Genomic DNA, 20,644 nt, shown 5'->3' with positions numbered 1-20,644 from the left:
TAATATATGAGCAAAAAATCGGAATTGGGTCAGATTTACCTGACAGTGTAAACGTAGCCTAAATGCAGTCACTGACTGACCTAAAGAAGCCAGATGCATTGTTCAAGACACACAACTTTAGGGAACAAAAGTATTTATGAAAATGAATCAATTACCTAGTTTATTCCCTCTCCAATTCTACTGAGATGGGTGTGTAAGATAGACTGAGATTTCATCACAAAACAATGCTGTTAACTGGACCATAAGCCCTAATAAATCACTCTTCAATTATTCTGCACAAATCTTGGAAGATTAGAACTGAGAACATGTGAAAATGTGAGACAACAAGTGAGGGTGGTATTTTTATTAGTTTTATTTTATTTTATAAACCCATACAATGTGCAAAACTAAATGTAAAAATGTTATTGCTCTGTTAGTACCGAACATTGTTAACATACAGAATGCTTGTCTATAAATTTATACTATTAAAGGCATCAGCATCTTATTTCTCTGCAAAATGTAATGCACACAGCATCCTCAATGAGGAGGAATTGTGGTTTGAGCTACGGAATTGGCAGTTTCACTCAAGTAGTCCCCATTCCTTTGAAAGTCCATCATTCTTGTATTAAAAGTGTTTATTTCCTCCATCAGAGAAAACTAACAAGCATAAGCAGTCCCGCTCATTGTACAGCTGTGGTTCAGTTATTAGTCCCAATGAAAAGATCCATGGGAAAAAAGACTATTATGGCACTTTGTTGTCCTAAAGTCTTTTTATGAAGGTTCCCCTTTGCAAAACTGTGAACTGTGTCAACTGGACCGGTCCTGCCGTGTCCCCACCCCAACAAGCAGGCCTGAGATCAGAGAAGTCCCCCGTTATATGACTTGCTATGCATTTGGAATGCCGTCTCCGCAGAGTGAGTGGATATCGGATGTTTGTAGAGGGGATTGGAGGCCTGCGAGAAAAGGACAGATAGAATGAGAGAGGAGATTAGCACAGCAACTTAAAAGCTCTTAAGCTACTAGGTCAATCTATAGAATTAAATCAAATTCAGGCGTTTTGCTCACCAACCCTATGGACATCAACAACAGGTTTAGAGAGTTCTATAGTGACCTCTATTCCTCTAAATGTAATGTCACACAATCTGACCTAGATACCTTTTTTGACTCTATGGATAATCCAAGGCTCAGCGATCTGGCTAGGGAAGAATTGGACTTTGATTTTACCAAGGAAGAACTACTTTCGGTGATTAAATAATTTCCTTCCGGGAAGGCTGCGGGGCCTGATGGATTTTCTAGCGAATATTATAAAGCATTTTCAGACTTACTAACTCCATTATTACTCAGAATGATGTCATTCCGCAAAAGAGAAGACATTACCCAAAACTTTGTACGAGGCCAATATCTGTCTCTTACTGAAAAAAGGAAAAGATGACAGTGACCCCGCCAATTATAGGCCAATTGCTCTTCAAAACGTCGACAGAAAAGTTATTACAAAGGTGCTGGCAAACAGATTGAGTAAACATCTTACATCTATTATTCATCCTGATCAGACTGGGTTTATTCCAGGAAGGTTTTCCTTCTTTAATGTCAGGCGACTGCTTAATACAATATACGCAGATCATGGCAAGACTAATCAAACAGCTATTATATCCTTGGATGCACAGAAAGCTTTCGACCAGATAGAATGGCCATATATGTTTGAGTCGTTGCGGCGCTTTGGCATTGGTGAATTATTCATCTCTTGGGTAAAAATAATCTATAACAGTCCAGTATGCTCAATTATAACCAACGGTGATAAGTCAGTTTCATTCCCTCTACATCGTTCGGTTCAACAAGGCTGCCCTCTTTCACCTGCTCTTTTTGCTATTGCATTGGAGCCACTTGCCTTAAAAATCAGAGGTCACCCCGATATCGAAGGCCTAACAGTGGGAGGCACTAAAACACTGATTAGTTTATATGCTGATGATATACTGTTATATCTGCAAAATGTAGAAAAATCAGTTCCTATTTTGTTGGAATTAATTAATTCATTTGGAAGATTGTCAGGATATACCATCAACTGGACAAAAAGTGATCTTATGCCATTGTCGGGTTTTTATAGCCCAGATTTCTTTGGAAGTACATCCTTTAGGATAGTCAGCGATCAGATCACTTACCTGGGCTTAAGAATTCCCAAAAATTCTAAATTAATATTTAAACTAAATTATTTAGAGTTCACATCTAGGTTAAAGCAGAATATAGATTGCTGGAAAATTCTCCCTTTATCCATGATAGGCCGTATTAACTCGATTAAAATGGTGTCCCTCCCCAGATTTCTTTACCTGTGTCAAAATTTACCTATCTTTCTCACATCTGCATTTTTTAAAACCTTGGATTCAGTTATTCTTTCTTATATCTGGAATTATAAAACTCCCAGGATATCTAAAGCTCACCTGCAAAAGCCCAAATCTCAAGGTGGGCTCGGCCTTCCTGTGTTTAGACAGTTCTACTGGGCTGCTAATGCGAGAGCATTAATGTATTGGAACACCTGCCGCACAATGGATCATGCACCTGATTCCCCTCTGTGGGTAAAAATGGAAGCTAACTCAGTTGGTGACTCTTCCTTACAGGCCTTGCTGTTCTCTAAACTGGGTAAACCTAACACTTTAAGTTATATAACAAGAAACTCTATCAGAATTCTCAACCAGATCAAGAAGGTGCTCAATATACCCGAGACTTCAGTAAGAACCCCCATCTGTTTTAATCATTCTTTCCTGCCACCATGGTCAGACAAATGCTATGATGCTTGGAGTAGAAGTGGACTAGCTACCATCCAAGATTTTTATATTAATGGTAAATTCGCCTCCTTTGATCAGATAAGGGACAAATTCCAGCTTCCCAATTCACATTTTTTCCGCTATTTACAAGTTAGGCATTATGTCAGAGATAAAATAAAAAACTTTGAAAGTATACCAATCCAACATCCTTTCATCGACGTCTTGGTGCGTCCCCCTGACTCCAGACAAATGGTCTCATCGTTTGTATCCGTTTTCAGCAGTCAAGTTAAAACACCTACTGACCATCTACGAACGGCGTGGAGTAGCGAGTTGGGCATTGACCTGTCTGAATCCTTGTGGACTGAAATTATGGCCAGAATACATTCTTGTTCCATTAACAGTAGACACCATTTAATTCAGTTTAAAGTAATACACCGTCTTCACTACTCTAAGTCTAAACTGCACAAGATTTATCAATCCGTTTCAGCTCAATGTGACAGGTGTAAAATTTCAGAGGGTACCTTGTCACACACTTTCTGGCATTGTCATAAACTTACAGGATATTGGTCAGACATTTTTTCTTGGGTTTCCAAAGCATATGGCAAAGATGTTATTCCTCATGCTGAACTAGCAATCTTTGGTTGTTCAGGATCAATGCAGCATCTACCTAAAACCTTACAGAAGTTTTTGATGCTTGGTATGAACACCGCCAAGAGGCTAATTTTAACAGACTGGAAATCTCACTCTGCGCCATCTTTTCAAAGGTGGATTTTGGAAATGGTGTCTATTATCCGGATGGAAAAATTAAGGTACACACGATCCAATTCCTTGGATACATTTTTCGATATTTGGAGTCCGTTTCTTTCCTATCTGGAGAACAACAAAGACAGGAATACTGTTCATATTTAACAATTCATAGCCTACTATTGCATGTTGTACATTTAATGTACCCCCTGGCAGCTTAGTTATTTAGTTATCTATTTTTTAAGTTTATTTACTTATTTTTAAATGTATGTGCGTAATCATTTAATTGTTAGTTTTGGTGTGTGTGTTTTTTTTTTTTTCTTTTTTTCTTATTTTTTTTTCAGGTATTGTGTGTAGTAAATGTGTAGTTATGTTTCAATCTGTTGGTTGTTAATAATGTAAAATTAATAAATATAATAAAAAAAAAAAAAAAAGAATGAGAGAGGAGAAACTAGATCAGGTGGATTCATTGAAATGCACATGGCTGTGGTGTAAAGCAACTTCAGGCTTTGAAACAGAGCCTTGAAATAGTCACCATTATTTGCTCCTCCCAGCTCACTGGAGGGATTAGAGAAAACTTATGGTTTCAATCAGATCATAGTGTTTTTGACCAATTCACTGTTGTTACTTAAACTATGGAGGTTTGCATCTAAAAATACTGACCTTCAGCTATGGCCACATCATTCAACAGAATGAAACATGTAAAACATTTTTTTTTTTCAGATAATAGTTGGTATTTATAAATTTATGAGCATGTAATTAATTACTAAAACACATCCTAAATTAAAAACATTTTGGGGGATGAAATACACCTCAATTACCACAGTCTGGTAATCTAATACATATTCGAACACAATGCCATTCTTGTGCTACAGGAAGAGGCAGTAATGTCTTTACCATCTCATATCGTGCCCTTGAGCGTGCACTTTGGAAGCGTGCAAACTCGCGGCGATCATGGATGGTGATGACTAATTTCCACATGGCCAACAGCACAATTCCCACTAACAAGATACTGCCCACAACCGCATACAGCACAGTCATAGCATCAGGGGGAGCAGCACATACTGTGTGCACACACAGACAGACAGACACATCAGGTATCATACATCAATGTAAATATTGACACACATAAATTATTTAAAATTAGACTGGAGCATTAACTATCTTTTGCCTGCCTAGCTCCTGTTCAGAATCATGGCAACAGTGAGAGAGTATGCAGGTAATTACAGTTATGTGCTTCACATAAGGTGGGGCTACATACTGACCTGGCTCCTGCAGAGCAGTAAGGATTGACTGGCCACTGGCATGTTCAGAGTAGGTGAACTTCATCACACATTCATTCTCAGTTTTATATAAACACAGTACACTGCTTGGATCATCTGTATCTGTAAAAGAGAGAAAAATAAGAAAGGCAGGAATGGGGAAGGGAGAGAAAAAAAAACATGGGGGTATTATAGGAGGAATGAGAGAAAGCTCTCCTTTTATAAAAACAGCTTGCCGAACTGTGGCTGAGCCACAAAAACAAAAGAGGAAAACATGCAGCGCATCCAACCCCATTACATTAAAAGCTTTCCAGCGAAGTCATTTCTGGATGTGTTCTAGCGTTCCATACTTACTGATGCACCACAGTTAAACATTTCAGAACATTTCTGAAGCTTTAAGGGCTGAAAGTCACTATGTCATGTCCCCTCTCCACTGTGCTAATCATTTCTGGAATGTACATGTGGAGCCCATTAGTGAAGGGAAGTGTGAAATGAAGCAGCAGCTCCATAATGCAGCTGGAATGGAATGACTTTAAAATACACAGATACACTATCTAACAATACATTCCTAAACTCTTACAAAATGCTGAATAGGCATTCTAATAAAATGACTTGCTTCCAGGCAATTAATAGTAGTCTAAACCATTAACACTGCAGATACATTGTTTACAAAAAAAAATATCTCCAGTCACTAAAATTATGCACTATGTAGCGACTAATTGACCTCTTATTGTGTCAGATTATTATAAGCATATACGATCTAAGAAGAGGGGTATTCAGTAATATCTTTACAGTTTTAGTGTGTTATTGCTGGCTGCCAGATATTAACAAACAGAACCAGCAAGGGCCCTCCTCACCACTGCTGATTGTTATCATATGTTATGGGCAACCAGTACTTTTTTTTGCTGCAATTCTTTTAATGTTACTGTAGGTAGAACATGGGTTTGAATTTTTTTTTGTTGTTGTTGATTCTGAACACTTTCATGTTTCCAAATATATGTACCACACACTTATGCAAGCTGTGTATTGGAAGTTGTTAATTTTTCTCAAATGTTTCTGGGTTTTTGTCAATGGTTATACATTGCAATTTCACAATAAAAGTAAAAAGGTTGGACGAAATGTAACTTATTTTCATTTCATGTCACATCCAATGCATGACTAGAAATGCCTACTAGGAAGCTTCATCAATATAATTGAAAGCTCACTGCTAAGTACACTGAAAGAAAATCAATGATATCAATCAGGGAAGTGCAGAGTGTGTGTAAATGCTTTTCAACTGAACTTTAGAAGTTGTGCAGAAGCTATTGTAATTGGCAGGCTATTCTTCACAAGACAACCTTCTTGTTCTAATTACAGTGTAACTGAGCCTACCTACTGAGTCTACCATGAACACATCTATTTTGATAGCTAAAGAAAAAGAAAAATTAAGAATTAAGTTAATAATGATGCTGCATGATTTGATATTTACTTATATTTATCTAGGCTAACAGCAAATACTGGCACATTGAGAAGATGTTTTCTAATATTTATGTATAAATATTTAATATTAATTTTATTTAATTTTTATATTTTATATATTTGAAGTTAATATTTATCTATTGTATACTTACAAAAAAAAAACACCTTAATTTTTGACAAAGTCATGATTATGTGTATATTAATTGTAATAAATTGCAGCCTTTTGCAATTTAGTAAGTGCCCAGGTCCATATGGCAATGTTTATTTTAATGTGATTAATTTATCAACACTAGTTAATACATGTATTATTACTAAATGTTTCTGTTACCACAAAGTCGGAAGCACCCAATTAGTGGTAGCTCAGGATGTTAATGCTCTGGGTTACTGATCGGAAGATCAGTTGTTCAAGCCCCAGCTCCACCAACTTGCTAAGTGACCCGGTTTGCTCGAACTCCAGCCTCCTAAAAATGGAGTATGTGCAGTAATGTACAGTACATGTGCAACAATGTATATGTGACAAATAAAGGCTGTCCACAATATCTCCTTATGCGGTCACATTAAGATTTCTCCGTCAATGGAAGTAATGGAGTCAAACCCTGTTCCAGCAAGACTTTTGTTCATAAAATTAAGAGTTTGCCAAAGTTGATGTGGAGAACTTCATGATAGGATTTCCTGCCAGACATTAGTGATCTCTCGGGCTGTTATTGCTGAATAAGCACAAGACCCCACAGCCATGATCCAAAGTCTAATAAAAAGCCTTACTCAGAAAAGTTGTAATCTGTAAACACAGCATTGGGAACAACTCAATATTAATGGCTGTTCTATGGGAGTTCAATTGCCATTTATAGTATACACTGTATTCACAAAATACAGGCTTGCCAACCAACTGCCAGCTAAACAGGAGCTTTGAATAAAAAAGAGAAACCTATGTCTACAATGTCAACAAACTAAAAATGTAAAATAAATTCTAAAAAATAAATATTATTAATGGAAATGTTTAGTACAACTTTTAAACACTAAATCAGCTGCTTATTATCATAAGATCTAATAATTGTTTTTTAATAAATAATAAAGAAAAAGAAACACAACAAAACATCAAACAAATTTAAATATTACACAAGGATAATATTGCATATTACAAGGATAACCCAAGTAAATACGAGATGCAGTTTTTAAATAGTGATCTCACTTAACAAGAGAAAAAAGGGGTCCAAACCTGGCCTATATGAAAAGAAATTGCCCCTAAACCTAATAACTGGTATAATAACTGCAATCAAGCGTTGTGAACTGGCAATTAGTATTTTATATTGCTATGGAGGAATTTTGGCCCACTCTTCTTTGCAGAATTGTTTTAATTCAGCCACACTGGAGGAATTTCTAGTATGTATGGCCTGTTTAAAATCATGCTACAGCACCTCAATTGATTTAAGTCTGAACTTTACCTAGGCCACTCTAAAAGTTTAATCAAAATTTTTTTTTGCCATACAGAGGTGGACTTGCTTGTGTGTTTCGGATCATTGTGCATCAAGTGTGCTTGAGCTCATGGTCACCGATAGCATGGCATTCTCCTTCAGGATTTTCTGGTAGCGCACAGAGTTCATGGGTCCACCAATTATGTCAAGTCATCCAGGTCATAAAGCAACAAAGCAGACCCAGCCCATCACACTACCACCACTATTTTTGACTGTTGGTATGATGTTGTTTTTATAAAATGCTGTGTTAACTTTACACCAAATCTAACAGAACACACACCTTACAAAAAGTTAAAATTTTGTCATTTCAGTCCACAAAATATTTGCCCAAAAGTGGGGATAATCAAGATACTTTTTTAAAATTCTTTTTCTTTCTGGTCAGCAGTAGCTTTAACTTTGGAACTCTCCCATGGGAACCATTTTTGCCTAGTTGAATCATGTTGTTATTGTTGAATCATGCACACTGGCCTTAACTGAGGGAAGGCTTTGGATGTTGTTCTGGGTTCTTTTCTAAACTTCTCGATAAGTCGTTGTGCTCTTGGAGTAATTTTGGTAGGCCGGCAACTTCTAGGATGTTCACCCCTGTTCCAAGTTTTCTCAGTTTGTGGAAATGGCCTTAGAAATGGCTTTGTAACCATTTCCAGACCGTACCTTTTAAAAATCTTTTTAGACACTATTTAATTTGATTTCTTGATTCAACCGGTTTGGCAGTAAGCAGATTTGGGTGTGGTAAGTGAAATTTAAACCAGCTTTTCGAAAATGTGGTTATTCGCCATTCATTTGGTGGGGAAGGTGGGGGGTTGGATATGTGATTTGGATATGTGCAGGGAATAATTCAACTTAAAACATAATTATTAGTGTATGCAAAACCAGTGAGTCCTGAAACTACTTGCTGAATGTGTAAATACTCACCCAGAGTCTCCACAACTATGATCTCATCCTTGCACATGCGCTGGCAAGTTTGGTTGTCTGCAAATTTCCCAGTGTTGAAGAGGGTGCACTCAATGCATTCCCTGGGGAAAAATCATAATTCACTAACATTCATTCATTACAAAGCTGTATGATGAACATGATACAGTGAGATATGGAAAACCACATCAACAAGGTGCAGTGAAGGAACAAGCTTCAAGGAGCAAAGGCCATTAAAATAATGCAACTGTATACACTGTTGTCTGTAACATGTGGTAATCAAGAGGAGTCAAAGCAAGTTTCATTGTGATATAAAAATCATGCTGAGTAAAAAATACACTATACAAATTAAATACCTACTACTGAGTGACTTTTTTTTTAGATATTATATGCAATCACATATAGGATTTTAAGATTTGCTGCAATTATTATTAGTTTATTCATTTATTTATTTTTCACCACAGTGGATTCCATTGTGGCGTCCATTAACACCATTCTTGTTCTAGAACTAGTATTCATATGGTTTATGTGCAAACAGAAACTGCTCTGAGAAAAGTTCTAGAAGTTCACACCTGGTTAAGGACTGATTCTAGGACTGGGCTCAGAACATATTCTGTTTGTTCATCTATGAATTACAGTCTGAAATGTCAAGTATTACTCAATATGCTTAATAATGACCTTAAAATGATTCCTATGTGTGTGTTGTGTCATTGCTGTCAAAGTGATGTCAGTGTTCAAAAATTCTTGGTCATTTTAATACCAAACAGATAGCTGTTGCCCTGCACAAGTCTTGTCATTTAGTAGTCTTTAAAAAACACATTGCCCAAATCCACACTGAGAGGCATGTAAGATACGCAAAGAAGAGCCCAATGAGTACAAGAGTTTCAAATGTTGTGCGTGCAGGAGAGTCCAATATTATTAATCTGAACAAGTCTCTGATTATCAGTTCTATGACGTACCTCTTTGCAGCACAGGCATCACCACAGGTGGGGCATTTCTCACACAAGTCTCCAAAAGCCCCAGGCTCAGTGCACTGGCAGCGACCACACACACAGCTGCCTCGTCCACTACACATTCTGCCATCTTCAGAGACACAGCTAGTAGTTTCTATTGAGCAGTTACAGTTGTCTCCAATGTAGCCAGCATGACACTTACATTCCCCACAATGACAATCCCCATGACCTACAGAGAGAGAGAGAGAGGTGATGAAAACTTAGTAACTAAAGCTAACACAAAAAATTAACTAAAATTTAATGCTCAAAACTAATGGTTATCTGTTTAACCAGACGAGGATGAGATTCTTGGTTCATGCTATCTGATACCCAAATGAGGATGGGTTCTCTGTTGAGTCTGGTTCCACTCAAAATTTCTTCCTACTGCCATCTCGGGGAGTTTTTTTTATTGCTAGCGTTGCCCTCGGCTTGCTCATCAGGGACAATCTGATCGTTTTGATTAATTTTATTCTCACACATTTCATACTCATTTTCTTAATTTTCTTTTGATTCTGTAAAGCTGATTTGCGATAATGACCATTTGTTAAGAGAGCTATATAAATACAATTTAAATGAATTCAACTGGATTCTAAAACAGATGATGGAAGTTAAAAAAAGTTTTTTTTGCACAAACAAAAGCTTTTTTAAAAACAAGCCTTTTGTACTAGCCATGACAAAGGAACCAAGAAAAGCAAAAATGTTTTTTGGAAGCGAAACCATTGCCACATTCCTGATCAGCACATAACAACTGGAGCAATTACACACAGTTCGTCTTACAGGAAAGCCTTGTGTGTCCATAACAAAAGCCCAACTGTACAGTCTGTGCTGGGTACCCAGCACAATTGAGTGGCATATTGATGTGTGGTTGTGAAAGAAGCTTGTGGTCATTAAAGTCTGATGAGGCAGCAGAAATTAGTGTAGACAGTAATCACAATCGTTATTTACACAGACCTGGATACTAAATAGCAGGTCCAATGGTACAGATGGGGCAATAAAAACTTTACATATCACAGAACAATCAGATGAAGTTAAAACTGAGGCAGTGATCTGAGTTCTTAAATACAACAAATATACAACAAATTCTGTTAAAATCTAAATATAATTAATTGAGGTGAATATATAAATAAACGTATTAGACATTAATACACTCGGTATGTTTATCAATGGAAAACACTGGTCTTGGCACTGCATCTAATTCCACAACACTCCACTGAAGCAATAACCAGAATTAAATGGACAACAGTACAACAGGTTGTTGTTTGAGGTAACGTCATCTGTTAAACCTTACTGAGGTCTGAATTGCAAGGGAAATATTACACAACACTTATTCAGCTCATCAAAAGAAGCAACAAAAGGATGTGTCGTTTTCAGGGAGACGCTGGAGATTTATGCTTTGTACAAAAAGGTCAGGTTTTAAGTGGTCCATGAATTGTTTAAAAGCGCCAACCTAAATAAAACGGTTCATTTCCTTCACTATGAAGGCTGTGAGTGTTTACATAAACGCCAGAAATTGACTTGTTTACAAGAAAAAAAGGAATCTGAAATGTAACATTTATTTTAAAAGGCAGTACAGAACAATCTAACCAAACCATGACTGCAAAGTAGTGTTTACTGAAGTTGAATGAATTTCGAAGACCACTAGAACCTGAATCTGTATACATTCTGATCTGTACAGAAACAAGACAGTAATGACATGCTGTACTGTGTGTTACAGTAAACCCAAATTCAGTGTCATGTCATGTCAGTGGTGACATTAGAGGTCATGTCAGGGTTTATGTTAAAACCTCAGCCCACCCACAGTTTATTTAATCATTTTTAACATCTGCATTCTTTCTTTAGTGTGTTAAAGATGGTGGTCATTAGGGTACCTTAGAATATGTCCATATAGCAGGACAAACAATATTACATATTACAATGCTTTATCACAACCAGTTAGAAAGACAAGACAAGCAGTGACATGCTTTACTTTCAAACTTGCTTCTATAGTTTCTTTTAATAATAATAAAAAAAAAAACTCTTAACAGAAAGAAGATAGAGGAAATAAAACTCGAAGCAGAATAACATTTATAGTAATGCACATGGCACTTTGTGACTCCAAAGGATCAATTCTGCTTTGCTGCTGTTTACCAAGAAGCTTATTTAAACAAAGGAAAACATTTTTTTTGCCTGTGCATATAATGAGATGGACAGGTATGCCTAGATACCATACAGTCATACAGTACCAGTTTCACATGCACATCTACTTTTTGCAACTGAGCCACTCTTGTTGCTATTAAAAATGCACTTACTTGTAAAATTTGTGGCAAAACAGAAGCTATAAAATAACCAGTGGCAAATTAACTAATTAGTTTGTAAAACGAACAAATTGAAGTTAGTATAGAAGGTAGTGATAACTGAATCCTCACCAAACTTCATGTGATCCATTTATGCATATTATGTTATACTCCTCACCAAATACAACAGACCTTTTGCAAATGCTACCTTAAAATGGGTGCTGGCGTTTCACAGGCGTTCCTAACAGTAGACAGCTTCAACCATGGGCCAAGCTCACAGCTACTGAAACCCCGGTGTAGCGGGTGTACACGCCATGTAATAGTAGGCAGTGTCATAGAATGTAATATAAAACAGAAATTCAGTGAAGATAATATATCTGATGATACACTGGAGCAGTGTGATAAATGGCAGCGATGTGACCGCACACTCCAAATGAGAGTAGTCAAGTTCAAGTAGGCTTTATTGTCACTTCAACCATATACAGTTAGTACACAGTGAAACGAAACAACTCCAGGACCAAGGTGCTACATGCAACATAAACTTACAACATAAATTAACAGAGAAGCTTAACTAGCTAACTAAGAGGCCTAGTTAGCTGGCTAGCAGAGACAAGACAGATAGTCCTAACATAAATTACAACATAAATTAACAAAAACTAACTAAAACTAACTAAGAAAGACTATCTACAGGTTTTACAGACAACAGACAACATAAAGTGCACGTGGAAATGTGCAAACGAGCAACAACAAAGTGTCAATGCGTCTGAAAACCAAAACCACCAACAAGCTGTAATGTAATGCAAACAAAATAGAGAGAGAACTGTTTCCAGCAACCTAAAGATCATTTGTATTTTGGATGAGTTTGAATTACTCCGTGCATATGAAACAAGATAATCTAAAAAGTAAAAAAAAAAAAAAGTAAAAAGTTGATTATGGCAGCATGTGCTGAATAAAAAAAATTAGACATTACTTAAAACAAGCATTTTAGTGAAAGCTGCGAGTGTCATGCTGGAAAAAGTTCACAAACTGTGCCCTCATTGACAATTATTTCTTTTCCTTAAAATAAACTCAAACTTTTCTTAGAATGTTATTTATGAAATCTGAAAGCCCCACACTGTTTCCAGATACTTTCTGTATGACATCTGAGTAGGCATAGTTCTCTAGTTTCACATGCATGTCTACTTTCTGCAAGAGAGCTCCTCTCATTCCTACTGTAAATGCACTGATTTGTGAAATTTGTGGCATACCAGATGCTTTAAAATCACCAGTAACAAATTAACAAATTAGTTTGTTAAAATAAAAAATAAAAATAGTATAAATTTAGTATAGAAGGTGACAATAATTGTTTCATTACTACTACATAAATCTTTTATAGATCTGCCTTTATAAAATCTGCAATGTGTACAGGATCATGTTGATGACTGAACTGAAATTCTAGTGATTAACTGTCTGACCTTGTGACCGCTTATATCCTTCCTGTAGGAGTGACCCTGTAGTGACTGACAGCAAGAAAATAAACTGCAGTCTGTGGGTCTGGCAGGGGGACGGACCACAAGATCCACCTCATCAAAGATAGCAGCTTTTCTAAAATGGGGAGCACTTTAGATTACTGTAACTCAAGCCTATCTGACAGACTGATCTAAAGAAAAAAAATACATGAAATGAGCAGCAGTTAAAGAGTGCATAAGCAATTAGGGTTATTTGGCGCTACCTAACATACAATAGAATCCATCAGTGCATTCACTCTGCACTTACTTTGCACAATTAGAAGTAAATAAATAAATAAATAAATAAATAAATAAAAGAAGATATTCATGAATAAAAAAGTACTGTATAATGCAATGTTCTTGTGCTTGTGCCCTGACAGTAATGTTCAAGTCGGTCTTGAACATTAGGTAAGAATTAAAAGAAAATTCATATGAATGTCACCCTTGACCAGTGGCAGCTGGTGGTTTGAGCCCAATTACAGTCAAACTACAACTGCTTGGGCCGTACACAAAGGTCCTTAGCACACACTACTTCACTGATGCTGTTTTATGGCTGACCTTGTTCTCTGACCCCCTTCTTCCTCTGCTAAGATTTCCTATTAAGTCAAAAGTGATATTCCTGACAAGTTTCCTTTACCATGGGCTCTGATGATGTCAGTAACACTACTGTAATAATGGTTCTGAAGTAGAAAGTGAAAGTTCCTGTGTATGAAGTGGAAGAGAAACAAGGATACACAGAGTGATGGACAGTTACAGCATTTACAGCAAATAAAGACACTATTGGAAAGCTGTTTGACATCAAATTAGTGAAATGGATCTAACTATAATGACAGGTTTATTTAGTTATAATACTTCTGTTCTGCTGATTATATGTGAATTAACTTTGATATTGTGATGTCTTTTGATGGCTGTTCCACATAATCCAACAAAATATCTACCAAATATGTGACTCGGAGATTTGGCCCCTTTGTATCCAACTTTTGTCTTTCTGGAACATGTCAGTGTTGTGTTCTACATGGACATGAAGCACAAAAGCCAGCCGCAGCGTTTTTAAAGTTACTTTTATGCACATTCCATGGACACAATAAGGCCCTGCTGTGGGGGGGATATCCAGCCAAGATAGAAGAGGATGCAACTTAGTTTACTCTCACAATAATTTCTCATCACACATTCTATGCGCTTAAAAATATAGGAGTGAATACTTAGTCTCTTAACATCAGCTGATTGAATTCTACAAACATAGTTTTGAGTGGACCCTGGTTCATATAATTGATGTGCTCTTTATAAGAGCTACTGCTGATCTTTACTTCAATGCTTTTACAAATACAGGCTTACACTTTGCCTGTTAGGGATCCGGTGTTCAGCACTGAATTTCCTAACGGTGGCACACTTGACAGCCGTCATATGAAAGAAGACATTTGAGGCTTTAAGAAAAAAAAACTGCACATTCACTATCAAAAAAGCTTTCGCTGTGCTGTGGGTTTCATTTTTAACCATGTTATTGTGGAGAGTTGTGTATTTTTTGGCAGTAGGGAGTTCACACACCCGTTTGTTTTCCCCAATTCCCTGCTCGATAGCAGCTGAACACAAAGTCATGATACTCTACATAGAGAAACCCAACAATGTCCTGACTAAACTAATAATAAACTTTATATACTTTATTTACAATGTGAATTTAGCAAAGCACAAACAACATTCTGAAAGGGTTAGGTTTAATAATTGGTAAGAGTTGTGATGTCGATATGCGTTTTTCCAAAGGGTGCATGCTTTGCAATATGCTGACATGTTTTGTGTATGCATGTAGGAGACATGCTGGATTTTTTTTGTACATGACAACTTCTGGCAAACACATGGCAAAAGAAAAATGCGTGCAGCATAAATATTGTGTTTTGCCCCTTAGCAATATTATGAGCAGCTTTTAATTTGGGTCGAAAACTGGGACTAGATTTCATAAATAAATCCTATCCTGCATAAAGAGGCTGTCCAATATCTAATTTGTTGTTGTGCAGCAAAACAGACATAATCAAGATATCTTTTAAATGAAACCACAGGTTTTATGAACTACTACCCCAGTTGCAACAACAAAAACAAAACAACAACAAAAAACCTCAAGGTTGTAATGCGAAAAGTATTATCGCTCCACATCTGTTTGCCAGAGCAGCTCTGCGAATTAGTTTGGCCTAAAAATAACCCCGTAACACAGTTAGAATCTGAGAAAACCAGGAAACACAATTCATCTTGGTTGAGCAATTAATACATTTACAATACACAGCATTGATAGAAAGGGTTGATTTCCTGAACATTGTACTGTGGATGCTTACTTAAACAGATTTAAAAATCTGATAATATTTAACGAAGGAAAATGAGTAATTATTGATGTGAATGTTTCTGGAGAGTAAGTGGTGGCTCAAACGGTTAAGGCTCTGATTATAGGTCGGGGGTTCAAGCACCAGCACTGCCAAGTTGCCACTGTTGAGACTTTGAGCAAGGCCCTTAACCCTATCTGCTCAAGGAGTGCTGTATCCTGGTTGACCCTGCGCTTTGACCCCAGCTTCCTATCTGGGATATGCGAAAATTTTATTATTATTATTAGGGATGCACCGAAATTTCGGCCGCCGAAAATTTTTGGCCGAAATGGTATTATCGGTTTTGGCCGAAACAAAAGAAAGCGCCGAAAATAAAAGCCGAAATTGTTGCCACGCCTCTCCCATCCTCCCGTCTCGTTCGCGCTGTCATTACGCATCAAACACGGAGTATGTCGGCGGTTTGGAAGCACTTCAAAGTTTCAGATGAGGACAGCAAAGTTGCAATATGCAACATTTTTTTAATACAAACAAAAAGAAAATATTTTAAACATGTTTTTTAATGAAGCCATTTTCGGTTTTGGTATCGGTTTTCGGCCAAATGCATCCAAAAATTTCGGTTTCGTTTTCGGCCCAGAATTTTCATTTCGGTGCATCCCTAATTATTATAATAATTATTAAACATTACACATTAATTGTAGGTACAAACATGTTGGGCTTTAATTATTGGGAATTATTAAAAATAAGTAAATCTTGGTAAATTATTGTGAAATACAATAAATGCATTAATTTGGTAATGGAAGTGCTCTAGCCACTGTTAAAATAATGATTTGTCAGGAAGATCTATGAACAGAAAAAACAGCAGCTGGCATTTTTAATTTTCCTAGTAGCAGGCTAATCCAGATGTTTAAAGTACACTGAAGGTTTCTGTCCACCAGTGTTGCGTTTGTACAGCTGGGCCTTTTATTTCTCTGGAGCAAAATAGCTTGAAGATTATAATACAAGTCTACATTTTTGTCTTGTCAACTGACAGCATGGTTTAAGCCAACTTCAGCATGCAGAGAAGGAATATTTTTTAAATACTGAAATGTGCAAAAAAAAAATTAAAAAAAAAAAAAATCACACTGGATTAATATAGGTTTTATAAACTTCGATCTTAATTTTAACAAGGGAAAAAAAGTTTTTTTTCCTCCCACACCACCCAAAAATATCTCTCTCTACCTCTTTTTTCCGTCCCTCTCTCTCTTTATGTCTGCCAATTTATAGGAAACTCATTAAAATTTTTGTCATTATGAATTACAAAATGCTTGTGGCATTATGCTGCAAATCATCCACAGATGTTCGACCATGTACTGTATTACAAGTTCCAAAAAGAAAAGTTAAAAGAATTGCTGCACAGAGACATGCCAACACACGCATGCATGTAAATGTGTACAATTTAAACCTTCTAATAACAAAACAGACAGATACATCTATTGCTGTGATACAAAAGCTTATTCTGCCATGAAATGTATCTGCACTTACAACATGCACAGTGAACTGCTGATATACATAACAGAGATAACAGGACGGAGTTGGGCCCAAGGTAATGTATAAAAACGCAGTAAGAATTCCACATTCCTAAAGTAAATAAAAATCCAAAATAATCTAAACTTATAGGTTGTGTAATGCCACAAATCAAAGCCAGTATCTGTGCCTGTATTTCGTAAAATCCTCCAAATATTCTGGGAAATATCAGCAAATTCTGGAAGTGATTGTGACACAGCAACTAAAGCTGAATGAGATCAGCTTTTAGGACAGGACAATGATTCAAAAAATACCTCAAAACCCACCATAAACTACTTCAAGAAATGCGATCTGAATCTTTTGTAATAACAGTCACAGTCCTCTGACTTGAAATTAATTGAAATCATCTACACAGATCTTAAACATGGTGTGTCAAGAATATGCGAATACTCAAAGTTTGTTTTCAATATGAATAACGCAATCTAATACATATCTCTTCTTTTGAGTAAATGCCAGCACAGCCTAGTTAATGCAATCAGCTCCAGCAGTGAAAAGCTTTGGTTCTCCAAGTGGCACACACTACTACTACTGTTTTGAGGAAATGTTTTCCTTCTTTTACAAGAGGGCCTAAAGAAAAAAAATGTCAATCCACTGAATATTATTTGACGACGGCCTGGCGCACACTACAAGCAAGACATTCAAGTAAGAATCTGGTCATGTCTTACCAATGTACTAGCAATAAAACAATATTGAATCAATCTGTAATATTTGGCATGGGCGGACTAAATCTTATTTAGCTGTCTATATTTATGTAAATAGGAAGAACAGGAATACCACAATGAAGCAGACAAAGTACACAGTATCGCCTTTGTTTGTGATAGAAACACTTCTGACAGGAGCAGCGGTGGACTGTGGAGTGCAGTGGATCCTTTGTGTAAAACTAAACTAAGCAAACATGCATCCAAAAAGCTCACTTAAAATCAAACTGTATGAGCAAACTTTAAACACTGGTTGAAAAGAACACTAGATTTATAGTCTTATTTGTTTCTTTGTGCTCTTCAATTATACAGCAGTGTGTAGACAAATATTATGAAGCAATATAAAGTGTTAGAAACAGATAAAAACACTATAATTCTTGTTTACTTCAACAATGGGGAAAAAATACTGTGTCCTGAACAGAGATGCTGTGCAGGAGGTAATATTCAATAACAACTACTACTGAATCTGTGCCATTACATTAGAAATAATACAACAACTAATTATGAAACGTGTCTTATGAGCTACAAGGTTTATCAGGTTTATCACATTAATCACATCATATCTTTTACATTTGACCACAGATAGTCTTACTAATTCTGGGTAAAAAGCCATGGGTTTTCAAACATTTTGCCATTTCACCTATCCGACTAAATTTAAAAGATTTACTCTTATTCTCAATCATTCTCTATACTGCTTATCCTGCACAGCCTCACAGGAGGCCTGGAAGAGAACTCAGGGCACATGCTGGGGTACAACTTGCACACGGTTGCCCAAAGCATGCACTCGCACACTATGGGCAATTTTAAAACACTGCATGGTTCTGGACTGTAAGAGGAAAACCACTAAGCACAGGAAGAACATGCAAACTCCACACACACGCACAGACAGACCTGAGATGGGAATCGAACCCTCGACCTTGGAAGTGCCACAGTGTTAGTGTCACAGTCTTTTATTTCTGCTGAACTTTTTTTTCTACCTTGTACCTTTCAATTATGCATTAATGCAATATTAAAAAATTCATAAAAAGCTTAATACCATTATCAGGAAAAAGATTTTATATATACTGTATTATATACATACAGTATAGTGAAACCTCGGATTGCAAGTAACGCGGTTTGCGAGTGTTCCGCAAACCGAGCAACGATTTTAAATAAAATTTGACTTGAAAAACTAGCAGGTTTTGGTTTACGAGTACCGCGTATCATGTATCACGCATGCGCTTCTTGTTATGACGAGCGTCACGTGATCACAACTGAGCCAACGGTTTTACTCTCTCTTAAAGAGTAGAGCGGAAGTGGGTTATCGTCTCCCCTGCTGGGTCTTAGTGTGCGTATCTCAACATGTATGCACTGGCTTATGTCATTAAGCCAGTGCATACATTTTCTGCCTCAGCCTGTCGTTATGTGCGCGCACGTAATTTAACACCGTGCTGATTCACACACTTTCTCGCGCTCTCTCTCACCTTTAGAAAGAGAGAGAGAGAGAGAGAGAGAGAGAGAGAGAGAGAGAGCAGCAGGCAGGCGCTCTGTGTGTGTGTGTTTGTAAACCGGGACGGTGTCAAATTAAGTACGCGCACACACATAATGACAGGCCCAAACACACACACAGCGCCTGCAGGGATAAACGGAAACACTTATCTGTCGGGATGTATTTTTACTTTTTTTATTAGAAAGTTAAAAATCCATTTTTTTCCTCAGCCTGTTATGTGTGCGCGTGCGTAATTTGACACGTCCCGGTTCACCCAATCTCTCTCTTGCCTTTAGTGAGAGAGAGAGAAAGAGAGAGCAGCAGGCAGGCGCTGGGTGTGTGTGTGTGTGAACCAGCACGGTGTCAAATAAATAACTGAAAAAAATAAATTTGAGTTTCTATTATTTCTTATGGGAAAATAAATTTGGTTTATGAAAGTGTTTTGGAACACGAGTTCACTTCCGGAACAAATTATGCTCGTTTTCAAGGTTCCACTGTAGAAACAAAAATGTATATATTAGGGATGCACCGAAATAGCATTATCGGTTTCGGCCGAAACGTAAGAAAGCGCCGAAAATAAAAGCCGAAATTGTCGCCACGCCTCTCCCATCCTCCCGTCTCGTTCGCGCTGTCATTACGCATTAAACACGGAGTATGTCGGCGGTTTGGAAGCACTTCAAAGTTTCAGATGAGGACAGCAAAGTTGCAATATGCAACATTTTTTTAATACAAACAAAAAGAAAATATTTTAAACATGTTTTTTAATGAAGCCATTTTCGGTTTCGGTATCGGTTTTCGGCCAAGTGCATCCAAAAATTTCGGTTTCGTTTTCGGCCCAGAATTTTCATTTCGGTGCATCCCTAGTATATATATATGTATACATACACACACACACATACACACACACACACACACACACACACACATACCTACACACACACATACAGTATATATGTAACAATTCTTAAAATATGTTTCAAAAAATCAGTACAAAAACTATTATCTCTATACTGCTTATCAAACAATGGAGTACTTCATGTTCCTTAAATAAAGGCCCAGGGTATTCTAAAGTCAATTTATTCCATTGCAATGAAATGGTTAAGTGCTAGCAGTCAAAAAAACTTTTTTTCTTTTTAATATATTTCACCACAACTGCACTGCTGTTTACTGTGCATATCCCAATGGCTTCAAATGGCTGCATTTATATAGAATTAAGCAGTAATTTTAAAAAAGGCAGTAAAACTACATCAAACTGGACATCCTACCATATGCCAAAC

General features: G+C 36.9%; 1 protein-coding gene across 1 annotated transcript in view; it reads right to left on the bottom strand.

Moving 5' to 3' along the window:
• Positions 1-218: 218 nt before the first annotated feature.
• itgb5 (integrin, beta 5) overlaps positions 219-20,644 on the bottom strand; it is a 35,353-nt gene continuing 14,927 nt past the window's right edge. The window contains exons 11-15 of the mRNA XM_053496358.1: positions 9,540-9,762; positions 8,584-8,684; positions 4,745-4,864; positions 4,377-4,543; positions 219-932 (exon numbers count right to left, since the gene is read on the bottom strand). Of these exons, the coding sequence (XP_053352333.1) occupies positions 837-932; positions 4,377-4,543; positions 4,745-4,864; positions 8,584-8,684; positions 9,540-9,762 (707 nt within the window). The 3' untranslated portion in view covers positions 219-836. The remainder of the gene's footprint in view (positions 933-4,376; positions 4,544-4,744; positions 4,865-8,583; positions 8,685-9,539; positions 9,763-20,644) is intronic.

This window comes from Clarias gariepinus, chromosome 5 (genome assembly GCF_024256425.1).
Source record: "Clarias gariepinus isolate MV-2021 ecotype Netherlands chromosome 5, CGAR_prim_01v2, whole genome shotgun sequence".
Classification (NCBI taxonomy): Eukaryota; Metazoa; Chordata; class Actinopteri; order Siluriformes; family Clariidae; genus Clarias; species Clarias gariepinus.
This window is presented reverse-complemented; position numbering and strand designations above follow the sequence as displayed.